Source organism: Lutra lutra, chromosome 9 (genome assembly GCF_902655055.1).
Source record: "Lutra lutra chromosome 9, mLutLut1.2, whole genome shotgun sequence".
In the NCBI taxonomy this organism is placed as follows: Eukaryota; Metazoa; Chordata; class Mammalia; order Carnivora; family Mustelidae; genus Lutra; species Lutra lutra.
In genome coordinates, this window is record NC_062286.1 from 64548019 (window position 1) to 64566223 (window position 18205).

The window sequence follows — 18205 nt, forward strand, 5'->3', positions numbered from 1 at the left end:
AAAAGGAAGGTATCATTGTGCAAGCAGTTCTGCAAGTAGTATTGTTACTCCGTCTAAAAAGTCTAACGGTATTTAATTTGGAATAATTAACAAATTATGGTGTATTTGTGAACAAATAGATATTAAGAATGAAAGCATTTTCTTCAAAGGAGTGTAGTAATTAATTTTCTTCATAGCTCCATTTAAATAATTATTTTGATCAGGTAATGATTAAATATACCTTTTATTATATTTTTCATTGTTCAGCATAGACAACCTGGTTTTTTATTCACTCTCTCTATATTTACCTTTAGCTCTTTTTTTTTTTTTTTTTTTTGCCTCAGGCATTGATTTGTCTTTTTAAGACCCAAGTTTTCAGCAAAGTAATTGAAATATATTAAATAATCTACCCACTCTTAAGTGAAAGCATTTTCTGGAGCCATTAGTACATGACATTGCTAAAGGCTAATACGGAATTTGTGCTCATGGTAACGAATGTATAAACAAGTGAGATTGTAAGTTAACTTATAATTTTTGTTTTTCTCAGGAATGATTTATAGTCATTTTTTGTTTTACTTGATTATCTCCTTTTGTTAGATCTATTGTAATTGTGTTCATATTGTTGCCAACCTTAGCCAAAAGCTAATGTTACACTGTATAAACTTTATCAAGCCGTATCTACTGTAAAAAATCCAAATAGACCTTATAGTTATACTAATGTACCTCTAAGAAATAGTAACATTTCTGAAATTAGTACAATATTCCAGTAGGTAGAATTTATAAAGGAATTTATTGCCAAATAGAAATAGATTTTCTTAGATTCCATAAACTAGGTAAGTTGTTTTTGTTATTGAATAAACAGTATCTGATTTAATATGAATTGAATCCATTGTTAACTTATAATGGAACAAAAGAACTCAAAATGTTTTTTATTTCTCTATTATTATTTTTTAAGTTTTTAAATTCCAGGTGACCTACCGTGTAATATTAGTTTCAGATGTACCATATGGTGATTCAGTACTTCCATACAACACTGGGTGCTCATCACAAGTGCCCTCCTTAATCCCCATCACCTGTTTAACCCATTCCACCACCTACCTCCCCTCTGGTAACCATCACTTTGCTCTCTATAGTTAAGAATCTCTTTTCTTGGTTTGCCTCTCTCTCTCTTTTATCTCCCTATGCTCATTTGTTTTCTTAAATTCCATATATGAGTGAAATCATATGGTATTTATCTCTCTCTGACTGATTTCACTTAGTGTAATTCTTTCTGGCTCCATCCACATAGTCGCCACAGCAAGATTTCATTTTTTTTTAATGACTGGTAATATTCCATTGTATATCTATACCCCTACTTCTTTATCCATTCATCAGTTGATGGACGCTTGGGCTGTTTTCATAATTTGGCTATTGTAGATAATGTTGCTATAAACATCAGGGTGCATATATCCTTTTGAATTAGTATTTTTGTATTCTTTGGGTAAATACCTAGTAGTACAATTGCTGGTTTGTAGGGTAGTTCTGTTTTTAACTTTTTAAGGAATCTCCATATTGTTTTCCAGAGTGGCTGCATTAGTTTGAATTCCCACCAACAGTGTAAGAGGGTTCCCCTTTCTCCACATCCTCGCCACCACCTGTTGTTTCTTTTGTTGTTTTTAGCCATTCTGACGGGTGTGAAGTGCTGTCTCATTGTAGTTTTGATTTGTTTCCCTGATGAAGAGTGATATTGAGCATCTTTTTGTGTCTGTTGGCCATCAGTATGTCTTCTTTGCAAAAATGTCTATTCATATCTTCTGCCCGTTTTCCATTGGATTGTTTTTTGGGTGTTGAGTTTCACAAGGTCTTTATATATTTTGTATACTAACCCTATATCAGATATGTCATTTGCAAATAACTTCTCCCATTCCATACACTGCCTTTTAGTCTTGTGGATTCATTTTCTTTGCAGAAGCTTTTTATTCTGATGAGGTCTAAATAGTTTATCTTTGCTTTTGTTTCCTTGTCTCAGAAGATAGTTCTAGAAAGAGGTTGCTATGGCCAGTGTCACAAAGAGATTACTGCCTGTGTTCTCTTCTAGGATTATTATGGATTCAGGTCTCACACTTAGGTCGTCTTTCAGCCATTTTGAAATTATTTTTGTGTTTGATGTAAGAAAGTGGTTCAGTTTCATTCTCCTGCATGTTTCTGTCCAGTTTCCCCATCATCATTTCCCATGGGATATTCTTTCCTGCTTTGTCAAAGATTAGTTGACCATATAGTTGTAGGTTTATTTCTGGGTATTGTTCTGTACCATTGATCTAGGTGTCTGTTTTTTTGCCAGTACCATACTGTTTTGATCACTGCAGATTTGTAATATAATTTGAAGTTTGGAATTTTGATGCCTCCAACTTTGCTTTTCTTTTTCAAGGTTGCTTTGGCTACTCGGGGTCTTTTGTGATTCCATATAAATTTTAGGGTTATGTTCTGTGAAAAATGTTGGTAGTTTGATAGAGATTGCATTAAATGTGTAGATTGCTTTGGTTAGTATAGACATTTTGACAATATTTGTTCTTCCAATCCATGAGCATGGAATGTCTTTACATTTCTTTGTGTCATCTTCAGTTTTTTTGATCACTGTTTATAGTTTTCAGAGTACAGGTCTTTCCCCTCTTTGACTAGGTTTATTCCTAGGTATCTTATTTTTGGTCCAGTTGTAAATGGGGTTGATTCCTTTATTTCGTTTTCTGCTGATTCATTATTGGTGTATATTAACGGAACAGACTTGTGTATGTTGATTTTGTATCCTTCAACTTTACTGAATCCATTTATCTGTTCAGCAGTTTTTTGGTGGAGTCTTCTGGGTTTTCTATATAGATATCATGTGTTCTGCAGAGAATGAAAGTTTGGCTTCTTTCTTGCTGATTTGGATGCCTTTTAATTCTTTTTGTTTTCTGATTGCTGTGGCTAGAATTCACCTGTGAAGCCATCTAGCCATGGACTTTTGTTTCTTGGGAGTTTTTGGATTACTGATTAAATTTTTTTGCTTGTTATTAGTCTGTACAAGTTTTCTATTTCTTCCTGATCCAGCTTGGCAGTTTATATGTTTCTAGGAATTTATCCACTTCCAGGTTGTCCCAATTATTTGCATATAATTTTTCATAATCTCTTGTAATTTTATTTCTTTGGTGTTGGTTATTTCTCCTCTTTCATTTGTGATTTTATTTATTTGGGTCCTTTCTGTTTTCTTTTTGACAAGTCTGGCTAGAGCTTTATTAATTTTTTTTTTTCTCAGAGAAACAGCACCTGGTTTCATTGATCTGTTCTATTGTTTTTTTGTTTTGTTTTGATTTTTTAGTTTCTGTATCATTTATTTCTGTCTTAATCTTTATTATTTCTGTCCTTCTGCTGGCTTTAGGCTTCATTTATTGTTATTTTTCTAGCTCCTTTAGGTTTAAGGTTAGGTGGTTGGAGATTTTTCTTGCTTCTTGAGGTAGCCCTGTATTGCCATATATACTTCGGTGTTAAGACCACTTTTGTTGCATCTCCACGGTTTTGGACTGTTGTTATCATTTTCATTTATTTCCATGTATTTTCAAATTTCTTCCTTTATTTCCTGGCTGACCCCATTCATTGTTGAGTAGCATGTTGTTAAAACTCCATTTATTTGTGTCTTCCTCAATTTTTTTTAGGTGGGTTGACTTTAAGTTTCATTGCATTGACTAAAAAAGGGGGGTGGTTTCAGTCTTTTTGTACTTGGTGAGGTCTGTTTTGTGACCTAATATGTGATCTGTTCTGTAGAATGTTCCATGTGCTCTTGAAAAAAATGTGTATTCTGCTGTTTTAGGATGGAATATTCTGAATATTTCTGTTAAGCCCATCTGGTTCAATGTGTCATTCATAGCCATTGTTTCCTTATTGCTCTTCTGTTGAGATGATCTGTCCCATTGATGTAAGTAGGGTGTTAAAGTCCCCTATTATTGTTATTATCAATTAGTTCCTTTATGTTATTGTTTTATATATTTGGGTGCTTCTACTTTGGGTGCATAAATATTGGCGGTTGTTAGATGTTCTTGTTAGATTGTCCCCTTTTTCATCTCTTGTTACAGTCTTGGTTTAAAGTCTAGTTTGTCCATAGTTAAAAATAGAGCTATCCTATGACCAGCGATTGCACTACTTGGTATTTATCCAAAGGATACAAAGAGTGATTTGAAGGGGAATATGCACCCTGATGTTTATAGCAGCAGTGTCCACAATAGCCAAAATATGGAAAGAATCCAGATGTGTCCATCAACAGATGAAAGGATAAAGAGATGTGGTATATAAAAATACAGTGGAGTATTACTCAGCCATCAAAAAGTGAAATCTTACCATTTGCAACATTGTGGATGGAACTAGAGGGTATTATGCTAAGTGAAGTCAGTCAGAGAAAGACAGTTATCATGATTTTACTCATATGTGGAATTTAAGAAACAACAGATGATCATAAAGGAAAGGATAGAAAAATAAGATGAAATCAGAGAGGGAGACAAACTGTAAGAGACTCTTAATCATAGGAAACAAAAACTAAGGGTTGCTGGAAGGGATGGAGGTGAAGGGATGGGATAATTGGGTGATGGGCATTAAGGAGGGCACTTGGTGTAATGAGCTCTGGGTGTTATATGCAACTGATAACTTACTAAACTCTACCTCTGAAACTAGTAATACATTGTATAATGATTGAATTTAAAGAAAGTAAAGTCATTTGTCCAATGTAAGTATGGCTACTCCCTCTTTCTTTTGATACCCATTTGTGTGACAAGTGTTTCTCCACCCTCTCCCTTTCAATCTGCAGCTATCTTTAGGTGTAAAATGAATCTCTTGTAGGCAGCATATAGATGGGTCTTGTGTTTTGTTTTTTTTTAACTCCATTCTGAAACCCTGTGTTGTTAGATTGGAAAATTTAGTCCAGTTACATTGAAAGTGATTATTGTTAGAAAATGTTTTGATAAAACTTCATAAAAAGCCGTAAACATGTTTGTTTTTACCATTTATTGTATTTCTGGTCTTTTAATTTTTGACCACAGTTCTGCTTTTCAAGAAAGTCATGAGAGTCATTTAGATAACTGTTTCCTAATCTTGTGATTTCTTTTAATGTTAAAGATCTTTATCACTCTATAGATAACTTTTTAATGTATAATAGAATTCTGACCAGAATTCTAGTATAAATTATAGTAACTCAGTGGATTGACTGTGTATTTTGAAACTTTGGGTGGATCCCCAAATCTTTAGTCATAATCATAATTTCAAAATTTATTTCTCTTAGACTGTAAACTACTAATATACAAAAACTATAAAACATTGGCTAATCATTTCGTATAGTAAGTACCAGATAGATGCCCCTTTATTTTTTGTTTGATGAACTTTTCTACTTCTATAAACTTCAATATTCTTTTATTTTAGGAAATAATGCTTCAATAAATATAGAGGTTGACCCCAGGCATCCTAGTATGCTTCCGGAGTACTGCTTTCTTGGAGCAGACCATGGTATGAGATCTCACATTTAAATGTTTTTAGCAGGGTCATAAAATTCTTATCTCGCACTGTTAAGATATTCTGAAATAGCAATTATTGGTAATCATTTTAAATGAAAATATTCTGAACTATGTACTTTTGTGGTGTTTAAAAAATATGATTTAGATTTTCCAGCCAAGTAATTAGGAAATTCTGTATTTAACTATTTATATTTGTAAGTTACTATGAGAATAGATTTTAAAAGTTCTCATTAAAAAAAAAAAACTTTGTAACTACAAGTGGTGATATGTTAACTAACCTTTGTAGTGACTGTATTGCAATAAGTACATATACCTAATCATTATGTTGTACCCCCAAAACTAATACAATGTTATATGCCAATTATATCTCAGTAAAAAAAAAAAAAAAAAAATTCTGTTTAATGTCTTTACAAAGTGAGAGCAGCAGACGCTAAATTATTAAACTTTTTTTTTTTTTTTTTTTAAATATCTGAAGTGGTAAAACCTCTGGGAATTAAGCTGAGCAGAAACATACATTTGTGGTAGGTATCTCTGCAATACAATTGTTCTTCTTCTATTTTGCAAATTTAACAACACATTTTTTTTTTTCATGCTTTCAGGGATCCAGAAAATAGTCTGTTACAAAACTTGAAAGATGTTTTAGAAATAGATTTCCCAGCTCGTGCTAACCTGGAAAAATCTGTAAGTTTTATCAGTGCTTTGATATTCCAAACAGCATAGCATAATGAAAGTTAAATGTTCTTCTTTTAGACACCAGAGGAAAATGAGGCTGAAAGGGAGGGAGTTGGAAGAATATTGTAACAGACTTCTGAACTGCAAGCAACAGTAGCATCAAAGAACTTGTTAACCTTTGATTAGTGGTTTAAGTATACTTTTTTCATGGTCTTCGCAGCAATAAAGTGATTAATTACAGACATCTTTATTATTAAAAATAGGGGGAAAGGTCCAAAGTAGCTAATGAGATGTTTGGATATTCTGTTACTATCTACTTATGGATGATTGAAATAAAGTTTTAATTAACTAGATGTTATTTGTGAAAGGTGGCAGTACAGTTTTTTTAAAATGAATAGACATTACTATGTTGCAAAAATAATAACCTTAGAATTGATTTTTGATAAAGCTGCTGGGGTTGCAGATGGTTAAAGTGGTAGGGATGTTTTTTTTAATTCCTTTAGTTACAGAATTTTGAAATTTAGTAATCAAATGTCAGTTCTTCTCTTTACATACTACAGTGGCATTATACTGAAGTACAATATGGAAAAATTACCTAAGCCCAAAATAGAATCTGTTTTGAGTATATCTGTGTGCATTACTTACTGGATGAAAAAGGAAGCACTCTTCTTAGCAATAGCTTTTCTAAGGTGTTAAACAGTCATATATCTACCTTTATAAAAAAAAACTTTATAAAAAGTTAATATTTATCTATACCATATTCACTCTTATGTTACCTATATGTTTTAAACACATATACTTATAAATATTTGTTTTCTTTTGAAGGATTTTTCTATGGATTGTGGGATTTGTTATGCCTATCAGCTTGATGGCGCCATTCCTAATCAAGTGTGTGATAACTCCCAGTGTGGACAGCCTTTCCATCAAATATGCTTATATGAGGTAGAAATAAAATAAAAATAACCTTGGCAAGACTTTTTTTTGGCTACCACGACATAGGGAGTATGCATATTTGAAATACACAGAGTCTAAATTCTATTTACTGAATGGTGATCTCTTTTGCCATTGGCCTCCTTACCAGTTCATTTCCAGATGCCCGTGTGCTTTTATTTCTTCATCCTGGTTACTAGTAAGTGAAGAAATGTCCTAAAGTATCCCAAGAAAGGAGAAAATGTATCCAGAATATATTCATGGACTGTTTACTGATGCTAACAAATCAAATCAGTGGTACCTTGGACTGTTTAATGCCTCTTGTAACCCAAAGCAAACTCTGTAGACTCATCCAAGAGGGAGTAGTAGTGGCAATAAGGTGAAAAGGAAGTAGCACTATTGGGTATCTATTACTTTTCAGAGTAGGCTTAAGTATAGAATAAATATAATAATCTTTTGATATTGAGAAGAATGTATTTTATGCTCTAAAAATGTGATAGGACTCTCAGTGACATTTTATTTACTGTTATTTACTATATGTGAAGTCTGCTTTCATTCCTGTGTAGTCACTTGATCTCTATAGCATTCCTCTTGGTGCACAGTTGACTTGATTATATAGAGCACCTTTCAGTTGTATAGTGCTTCCTGTCTTCCTTAATATCACCTACCATCTTTGCGCTTAGCAGTTGGCGTTAACAATGAAGAACTTGGAGATGTCAATTTACCTTATATAAAACCATTAAATATCAAGTCTAATTATAGAGATATTCTTAAGGGAACATGTGCTCTTTTTGTAATAATGAGTACTCATTTAATTTTTAAAAATGGATTGCCTCATGCTTCTAATTAATGGATTGAGAATTAACCCACTATTGGTGATTAAGACCTAAATATTCAAGAGCCTGTGGTATCTTTTACAGCAGGAGTTCTTAATTTGTAATGATTTTAGGTGGGGTCTATGAACCCCATGGACTTGTGTGCATTATTTTTGTGTCTTATGGGGTTGAGAAAGTACATAAAGTGGCCTATAATTTAGCTATAAACCAGTGGTATAAACCCTGAAATCCATGCTGGTCTCCCTTGTTGTTCAGCATATTACCAGTCTGGTATGGGCTCAGGAAATGTTCCCCTTACTTTTTGTTAAAAGAAAATTAAGAAGGTCAATGTTTGGGAATAAAAATATAAGTATTCAAAGGAAGTAATACTTGGAGTATCTGTAATTTGTAGTCATGCTGACACTCTCCCTTTATCTTCTCTTTTTAAAATCTTCAGTGGTTGAGAGGACTACCGACTAGTAGACAGAGTTTTAACATCATATTTGGTGAATGCCCATATTGTAGCAAGGTAAGAAAACCATTAATCACATTTCATAAAGTGTGCCTAGCTTGTAGTAACATGTTCTGGAAGGTAAGCTGATACACTACGTACATATCCATCTTAAACATTTTGTTACTTCTGTTCTTCTAGGTATATTTAAAAAAAAATAAAATTGTCCCTATGAATAACATTGTTTTTTAAATTGCTCCTTTGGCCAAAAAAGTATTTTCCAAAGTGTATCATGACACCCATTTTCTAGCATAAAGCAATCTTACTTTTAGAATGTCCACAAACTTAACTGTGTTAAAATGTATTCTCTTTTTACAAGCCAATTACCTTGAAAATGTCTGGAAGGAAATCCTGAAATAAGAATGTAACATTTCTATGAAGAACTGGCAACTTTAAAAATTATCAAAAGGATTTTATTTGATATCATCATAGAAAATACAAAGCAAGACATACTAAAGTCAAAAGAAAAAGAATGATGAAGCCATAGTAATACATGTCTGCCTTCATCTCTTCACTAAGAGTAAAGTCTGTTATCTCCATACCAGTTGTAGAAGTACATATATACCAAGATGAAGATCTCAAATTATTGACTATGTCTGGACTGGCAGAATCTTGATAGGATTCATAAAATGAATTGGGGAATTGTATGCTGCTGGATTGTTGTGGAGAACTTTTTATTTCATTCAGAATTTCTTGAGACTTACAGTACTTCTGTCTTCTTCTTGTGCTTTCCTATAGAAAGAAAAATATGTATATTGTTAGGTTTGAGTTATCCTAGTATTTTTGTATTCTGTAAGAATACTAAATACAACATGTTACCATAAAAAGAACATATTTTTGTATATTTTTCCTGAGAAGTTTAGGTCCTGGATCTTACATTATACGAGTTTACAAAAGTACTTACCACATTAAGCAACTGAAATCTAGTTAAACTGATTGGTCCTTTTAAATCAGGAAATAGGCTGTCTCATAAGTAATTTATCCTCTAAAAATATGATGAAATATGAAAACTAAATTTACTTGGCAAGACAAAAAACTGGGCTTAATCTTCGATGGGCAAGACAGTCATAATTAGAAAGCTTTTCGGTCATTAATAATTAGTGATTCCAAGGGAGCCAAGACAGCGAACAAGATGGTGGGGGCAGTGCTCCATGTCCTCAGAGCAGTCTCCTGCCCAGGCTCCAGAGAATGAGGTCTTCCAATAACAGACCTTGAGAAGACAGCTGGTTAAAATCCTTATTTGTCCTGAAAGTTGATCCAAGAAAAGATGCTCATTCTAGTCTCCTAGCCAAAAAGGAAACAAGCAGGCTCTACAAATAATACCGTGTGGAGCTGGAATGTCTAGAAGTGTACGACAAAATTTGTGAAGAGATTCTGCCAGAGTCTCATGAAGATAAACATTAACCTTGTACTTTGGTAGGGACTTGGAACACACTATACGGCAAGTATGATCAAGCGGTCTACCTCTGGAAGTAGGTATCTACTTAATGGATATCTTCATAATGAGTAAACTCAGAAAAACCAGGTATTTGTGGAATTCCATAAGGCAACTATTTCTTAGGAAGAATCAGCAGCTGACCCATGGCAAGGATCTAGTATATGTGAACTCAGATCTTAGCAACTCCAGCCAGGAACTGTGATTGCATAGGGCAGTTACTGTCCAACAAAAAAAAAAAAAAAAAAATTTCCACCCCCAAACCAATCTACAGTATTGAACACAATCTCATTCAGAATCCTAGCAGGCTTTGGAAATGCAAAGGACTGAAAATAGTTAAAACAACCTTGATGAAGAACAGAGTTGAAAGACACACTTCTCCATTTCAAAACTGACCACAAAGCTAGAGAAATCCAGACAGTATATGAGCAATTGGTTTCCAACTAACGTACCGAGGCAATTCAGTGGGAACAGATAATCTTTGACAAGGATGCAGAGACAACTAGACATCCTTGCAGAAAGATTAAAAAAAGACCCCTATCTCATTTTATACAAAAAGTGTAGACCTAGACCTAAATAAAATAGCTAGAATCTAAAAATTTTAGGAAAAAACAAAATCTTTGTGTCCTAGAGTTAGGTAAATAGTTGTCATATATTAAATTCAAAGGACATCATTTTAAAAAATTAAAAGACAAGTCACAGATTGGGAGAAAATTCTGCAAATCACTTATCTGATAAAGGACTTCTATCCAGAATATGTAAGGAAAACTTGAATAGGCGATTCTCTAAAAGTGTATGAAAAGATGCTCAGCATCACGGATTGTAAGAGAAATGCAAATCAAAACCAGAGTGAGAGATCATCTTACCTCTTTTAGGATGGCTGGTATCCAAAGAACAGAAAGTAACAAATGGTGAAAATCTCTGGAAACCTTTGTATACTCTTGGTAGAACTATAAAATGGTGCCGTCATTAAGGGAAACAATACAGAAAGTTCCTCAAAACATTAAAAGTCGGATTACCATATTCTGGGTATATATTCAAAAGAATTCAGTTTAGCTTCTTGCAGACATATCTGTAAACCCATCATAGCGTTATTTACAGTAGCCACGAGGGAGAAATAAATATCTATTGGCAGATGAATGGATAAATTAAGTGTGGTATAAACATAATGGAATATTATGCAACCTTAAAGGAAATCCTGCCACATGCTCCAATATGGATGAACCTTAAGGACGTTATGCAGAGCAAAATAAGCCAGTCACAAAGGGACATATATAATTCTACTAATACAAAATATTTAAAGTAGTCAAAATAACAAAGTAAAAGGGTAGTTGCCAAAGTGTAGGGGAGTTGGTAGTTAGTGGGTCTAAAGTTTCAATTTTGCAAGATGTAAAGTTCTGGAGATCTGTTATACAGCAGTATGAATATACTTGGCACTACTAAACCTTACAGTTGAGGTAAGTTTCATGTGTGCAAAATTTATTTATCATGATATGGCACCCTTTACCCAATATACATGCCACATATTGGGTAAGGGAACAGGCTATTTCTAACCAGAGGAAACTGCCCCAGGGTGGATACTGTGGCATATCTCTTTGAATGCTCCAGGAACAGACCAACCACTATGGACTGAACAGATACTGATACATGCAAGTTCCAGAAATTTCTTAAATATTTTTTAACATCATTCCTATTGGCCAAAGCTCCAAGAATCAGTTTCCTGTTTTCAGCTTGTTGGAGATTGTTCTGTTGCTGCTTTACTTTAGTGTCCTGGCCTGCCCTCTCCTTGTACCATTTATCAAGTAACTTGGAAGAGAAGAAATTTATAAACAAGACAAAATATTTCAATCTTCATTTGATGTAGTACCATCATTCTTCACGATAGCTACCTTCTTGACCTCTAAACAACCATTCTTCAAAGAGCCTTTTTTACCCCACAAAAGTCACTTTAAGGATACAAAGTTTTAGAAATAAGTTACTTCCACATAAGGTATATAAAACAAAATAGATGTCTTAAAGACACTTTAGCTCTTCTACTTAGAAGAAGCTATTGAGAGTCAAATAACTAACTTTAAATTACTCTTTACTACCTGAGAGCCAATAAAGTTAAAGTTACACTCACAATTTTCCTAAATTTTTGTCAACTTTAGAGGCACCTGTATGGCCCAGGGTAGAGCATGTGACTCTTGAACTCAGGGTCATGAGTTCAAGCCTCATGTGGGCATGGAGCCTACTTAAAAAAAAAAAAAAAAAAAAGTTTTGTCAGCTTTATTTGCTAAAGGCAAAATGTGCTTTTACTCCTGTGGACTCAAGCATTATTCTTCTACAATGAAAAAGAGATAATGCCATCAAATTGTCTATTTTTAAAGGCTGAGGCCACTGGTAAGCTAACTTCAGTAGCATTTACATATAACTTAAATGTGGAAATGGATGACACCCCGTCAAGGTAAGAAAATAATCAAGCTACTAAAATTTCAAGATAGAATTGTCTATTATGTAACCTACGTACCCAGTCTCTCTGTAAGCGACAACAACTAGTATCAAATGGGAAAGCACTCACCTAAGGATTTAATTACCAGTTTTCTTCAGCGCACTGAGTGATCTGCTTGGCAAAGAACCTGTGGCATGGGCTGTAAAAATGTTGCGAGCTGCCTGTTCTGTGAATAAAGACTGGAACACAGCCACGCTCATTTGTTTATGTATTGTCTATGGCTGCTTTTATATTGCAGTGGTGGAGCTTAATTGTTCTGACAAAGACTAGGCTGTAAACCTAAAATATTTACTATCTGGCTCTGTAAGAAAAAGTCTGATCTATGGCATAATTTTTCAAACATTAGAAAAAGCATACAAATCATCTTGGGATCTTGTTAAAATGCAGATCTCATTCAGAAGGTCTGACATGAGTGAGACCTTAGAATCTGTGTTTCTGAGAAGCTCCAGGTAACGCCAGTGCAGCTGGCTGGCTCAGCACACTTTCAGTAGCAGGGGTTTAAGGTATGCAGTGATCTACTTTGCTAGTATAGTGTTTCTCAACCTGTGACAGTTTTGTGCTACAGTGTATATGCAGGACAGCTCCTTAACCCAGCTCTGTATGTCCATAGTGATGCTGCTGAGAAACCTTGAATTCTGAGCAAGTTACTAGCCTCAAATGCATATCAGAGTCTATTAGAGACAGGAAAAATACCAACACCCCTTTTAGTTCTGGCCATGAATAATGGGCATCTGACCTCCCCTCCTGCTGTGGAAGCCCATGAAATAAAGTATACCGTATAAGAGAGTTGGACAAAATATATGAAGCAACTTATCAGGCACAGAAAATAAACAAGGCTGTGATTCTTGAAGCAAGGAAAACAACCCAGATCTTGGGCTACAATTTCAGATGGTATTTACCTTAGATCAGCCTCCAAAAGGCCTAAACAGAAGTCAGGACATGACTCAAGTTGACCCACCAATAAATACCTCCCAGGACAAAAGTCCGTATTCTCTAAAAGAATACAGTAAAATGTAGAGTTTCAAGAACTGACTAGCATCCACAATATTCAGCTCATAATAAAACTTTACCACACAGGGAACAGGAAAATGTGAAAAGAAGAGAAATAGATGTGACCCAGATGGTAAAATTATCAAACAAGGACAATGAAACCTCTATGTAAGTATGTTCAAGGACTTAAATGAAAAGTTAAACATAACTAGTGAACAGATTGGGAGACTCAGCAGAGAAATGAGAAATACAAAGTGTTTCTAGAATGGAAAAATACAGTACATGAAATTTAAAATCCACCAGTTAGGTTTAATAATCAACTAGAGGCCAGGCAAAGGATCAGACTGAAACACAGCAAGATAAAAGACTAAACTGTAAAAACAGAGCCTCGGAAAAGGACTGTGAGAAAAGGTAAAGAATTCTAACTTGCATGTATTTGGATCTCAGAAGGAGAAGAGGGATTAAGGGCATGAAACAATTCAGAGCTGAAACTTTTCCAATTTGATGACAATTACCAACCCAGAGATTAAAAAAAAAAACAAAACTCAATGAACCCAAAGCAGAATAAACATAAAGATAGCCATCTCCTATGGTGAGTGCTGTGAAGTGTGTAAACCTGGCGATTCACAGACCTGTACCCCTGGGGATAAAAATATATGTTTATAAAAAATAAAATTTAAAAATTAAAAAAAAAAAAAGACAGCCATCTCTAGAAAACCAAAAATAAAGAATCAAATATTAAAAGCAGCCAGAAGAGACACATACAAGAATGTCAATGATAAGAGTAACTGTTAACTTATTAGAAAAAGCAAGACAGGAAACAGCATCTTTAAGTTCAGAATGAAAAATCCCAAATCCAGTTAACCTTTCACAGTGAAGGTGAGGGGCATCTAATTCCAGACAAGACAGTAAGTACATTCAACTTAATTCCTTCTTCTAATTACTACTAAAATGTTTTAGACAAAAGCAACTAACAGAGCTTTCTCCAAGTTGTAGAATAGAAGGCAGACTGGATAAGGGCCTTACTACACAAGGAAGGACACAGCCACTAGTCTCACTCCAACCCCCTTCCTTTTTATGCCTGTTTAACCCAGCCTGGGCTATAATCTGGTCTACAGTTTGAAACAGCATTATGCACAGACCAAAAAGGTCCAAGAAAGCCTGCTATCTTTAAACAATGGATCAGCTAGAGGGCAAGTATACAGTTCAGAATACTTTTGACTATACCTGTTGTACTCTAGATGAATACCATGAGAAAATCTGTCCCCTTCCCATTTCCCACGAGGTGGTATGGAAAGTGGGGAGTAGAGTCCTGTCAATGTATCGCCACCCTCTGCTAACCAGGGAGCACACCTACCTCTCCCCACTGAGGAGACTAAAGCAGAGCCTTGACAGCAAGACCATCCCCACACTAACAAAGCAGTATCCTCTCCCACTGGGGTTATTTATGAGACAGAGCCCTGTCAGCCACTTCCAGCCTGAACAACTGAGGTGGTACTTCTCCCTCCCTGCCAGATGCTGCGGAGACTCAAGGGTCTCCTACTGACCCATCATTGCCATGCATTAAGAAAAGGCAATACCCCACACCCTTCTAAGTAGAAAGCCCTGTTCTAGGCAATTAACAGACTACAAGAGAGATAACTAGTTAAGCTATAGAAAAAAACTGGCCCCAGAAACCAATGGGATCTAACTGATATTTATAGAGAACTCCACCTCAAAACAGAAGAATGCATGTTCTTTTCAATTGCCATTGGAACATTCGAAGACAGATCATACCCTGGGTCATAAAATAAACCTTAACAATTTAAAAAGTATAGAAAGTGTATTTTCAGATAATATAAATTAGAAATCAGTAACAAAGAAAATGGGAAAAAAATCTTCAAACACTTAGCCAGGGTATCGAAAGAAGTCTCATGAAAAAGTACAAAATTATACAAAAAATATAATACATGAGGATTTATGGGATGTAGTTAAATCAGGACTTAACAGGACATTTAAAGCATTAAATACTACATTAGGAAAAAATGAAAGGGTTAAAAACAAACTAGAGAAAGAAAAGGGAAAATAAAGAATTAAGCTGAAAAAATAGGAAAATCTCCACAAACACTTGAAAATTTAAAAACATTCTCTTGGGACACCTGGGTGGCTCAGCTGATTAAGTGTCCGCCTTCGGCTCAGGTCATCCCAGGGTCCTGGGTCAAGCCCCACATCAGGCTCCTTTCAGTGGGGAGCCTGCTTCTCCTTCTCCCTGTCCCTCTCCCAGCTTGCTCTCACTCTCTCAAATAAAATCTCAAAAAAATTAACATTTTTCTGAAAGGTCAGAGACCCAAGATAAAAACATACTGAAGTAAATGAAAAATATATCAAAATATATGAAATATATCTAACACAGTGCTAGAAATCTATAATATTAAATACCTAGAAAAAAAGAGAGGTCTCAATTCAATAATTAGACTTAAGTCTCCATCTCAAACTAGAAAAAATAAATCCGTAGCAGAAAGAAGAGCAGAAATCAGTGAAACTGACAACAGAAAAAGAGAAAAAAGCTCATTCTTTAAAAAACACCAATAAAATTGAAAAACTCCCAATATCTAGAAAGAAGTACTTCTACAGACTCCACAGCCATTTACAGGATTTAAATAAGGGAATACTGTGAACATTTCTACACAAAAATATGACCGCTTAGATAAAATGGACCAATTCTTAGAAAACCACAAATTATCAAAACTAATTCAAGATGAAATAGATTAGGGGTTAGTAAACTGTAGTCGACAGTCAAATCCAATCCACCACCTGTTTTTGTAGAGCTACCAACTAGGAATGAATTTTACATATTTAAATGGTTGGAAAAATATTTTGTGGTTTTCAAACTTACATGTCATAAAATTTTGTTGGAACTCAGTGATACTCATTTGTTCATGTATTGTATGTGATGCTTTTGTGCTACAATGCACAGATGAATAGTTGTGACAGAGACCATGTGACCCTGTAAAACCTAAATATTTAACTATCTGGCTTTTTGCAGAGAAGTTTGACCACTCTTAATATTGAATTCATAGTTAAAAAGGAAAAAAATCCTTAGGCCCAGATGATTTTACTGGAGAATTCTCAAACATTTTAAAAACAACACCCCCCCCCCCAAAAAAAAGAGCAGGAAAGAAAGAAAAAGAACAGCAATTCTACTTATTCTCTTCCAAAAAATAGGAGGTCGGCACTGCCATGATACCAAAACCAGACAAAGAAAACTAAAACTAAAAATAAATAAATAAATAAATAAATAAAATAAAAAGAAAACTGTATACCAGTAGTTCTCATTATCAGATGTAAAAGTCCTCAACAAAATACTAGCAAATTAAATCCAGCAACATGTGAAAAGAATAATACACCATGACCTGGTGGGGGGGTGTATTCAGGGAGTCAAAGACTAGTTCAGTGTCTTGATTCAAACGCTAATAAACGTCATCCACCGTGGCAACAGTATAAAGCTGAAAAATCATATGATTATATTATTAACTGATAGAGCAAACCATCTGATAAAATCAGTACCATTCATGGTAACTTTAATACACTAGAAATGCAAGTGAGCTTTATAAACTTGATAAAGAACACCTACCAAAATCTATAGCTAACATACTAAATGGTGAAAGGTAAAAAAGTGGAAACTCACATGTTCAACACTACATGCACAATACTATGTACTTATTAATAAAAAGGGATGAACTAAACTATGATATATGCAAAACTCAGATGGATCTTTAGAGCATTACAGTGAATGAAATAAAGCCCATCTCAACAAGTTATGTAGTTTATAATTTGATTTTTACAACATGCTGAAGATATCAAATATACTAATGCAGAACAAATCAGTGCTTTCCAGGGATTAGGATAAGGGGGAAGATGCCCCTATAAAGCAACACACAGAAGTTTCTTTGTAAGGGAGTTTCTTTCTAGAACAGTTCTGTAGAGTAATTGTGGTGGTTACTCTATACATGTAGTAAAATTTCATAGGAACATACACACAAATGCATGTAAAAACTGATGACCAAATAAGGTAGTTAACAGTAATATGTTCTTGGTTTTGAAAATTATACTATGGGTATAGGATGGTCATTGGGGAAGCTGAGTGAAGGGTACATGGGAGTTCTCTGTTATTGTTGAAATTATGTTAAAATGTTAATAAATTCGGAAGTAAAATATAGTTCCTCCTCTCCCCACACCAAAAAAAAGTAAAGGTGAAATAAAGATAGTTTTAGATAAGAAGTGAGAGAATTAGTCTCCAGGAAACCTATAGTGCAATAAATGTTAATCAAACTTTTTTTTTTTTTTTTAAGATTCATGTTTTTATTTTAGAGGGAAAGTGAGAAAGAGCAGGAATGGGAGGAGGGTCAGAGAGGGAAACAAGCAGATTCCCCAGTGAGTGGGGAGTCCGACACATGGCTTGATCTCAGGACCCTGAGATCATGACCTGAGTTGAAACCAAGAATTGCCCACTTAACCGACTGAGCATCCTGGGTGCCCCTAAAGGAATTTTTCCAGGAGGAAGGGAAATGAACCAACTGTAAACTCAAATGGGGCATATTTAAGACTTTTTCTTCTTCCTTTAATTTGAAATAAAACTGATTTTTTAAAGCACCATAGTTTACTGCATTGTGGAATTAATTACATATTAATTAGTTTTATAAAAACGAAATGTATGACAACGATAGCAACAAGGATAGGGGATAAATGGAAATGTGTTTTCACAAGGTTCTTATATATGAAGTGGTATATTAGATCAAGGTAGATTATAGTATCTAAGTTTAAGATGTATATTGTAATTTCTAGAGCTATGCTAATATAGTAGCCACTGACCACATATGACTTGAACACTTG

At 34.5% G+C, this 18205-nt stretch overlaps 2 protein-coding genes and 1 pseudogene across 5 annotated transcripts in view; 2 read left to right on the plus strand and 1 right to left on the minus strand.

Moving 5' to 3' along the window:
• Nucleotides 1-9072, plus strand: part of FANCL (FA complementation group L) — a 90842-nt gene extending 81770 nt beyond the window's left edge. For both annotated transcript variants that reach the window (XM_047744084.1, XM_047744085.1), the window contains exons 9-14: nucleotides 5398-5481; nucleotides 5965-6010; nucleotides 6089-6170; nucleotides 6987-7103; nucleotides 8364-8435; nucleotides 8737-9072. In XM_047744084.1, coding sequence (XP_047600040.1) covers nucleotides 5398-5481; nucleotides 5965-6010; nucleotides 6089-6170; nucleotides 6987-7103; nucleotides 8364-8435; nucleotides 8737-8772 — 437 coding nt within the window. In that variant the 3' untranslated portion in view covers nucleotides 8773-9072. The remainder of the gene's footprint in view (nucleotides 1-5397; nucleotides 5482-5964; nucleotides 6011-6088; nucleotides 6171-6986; nucleotides 7104-8363; nucleotides 8436-8736) is intronic.
• Nucleotides 8815-18205, minus strand: part of VRK2 (VRK serine/threonine kinase 2) — a 119691-nt gene continuing 110300 nt past the window's right edge. For all 3 annotated transcript variants that reach the window (XM_047744079.1, XM_047744080.1, XM_047744082.1), the window contains one exon: nucleotides 8815-9149. In XM_047744079.1, coding sequence (XP_047600035.1) covers nucleotides 8844-9149 — 306 coding nt within the window. In that variant the 3' untranslated portion in view covers nucleotides 8815-8843. The remainder of the gene's footprint in view (nucleotides 9150-18205) is intronic.
• LOC125108812 (protein NipSnap homolog 2-like) lies at nucleotides 9522-11033 on the plus strand (annotated as a pseudogene).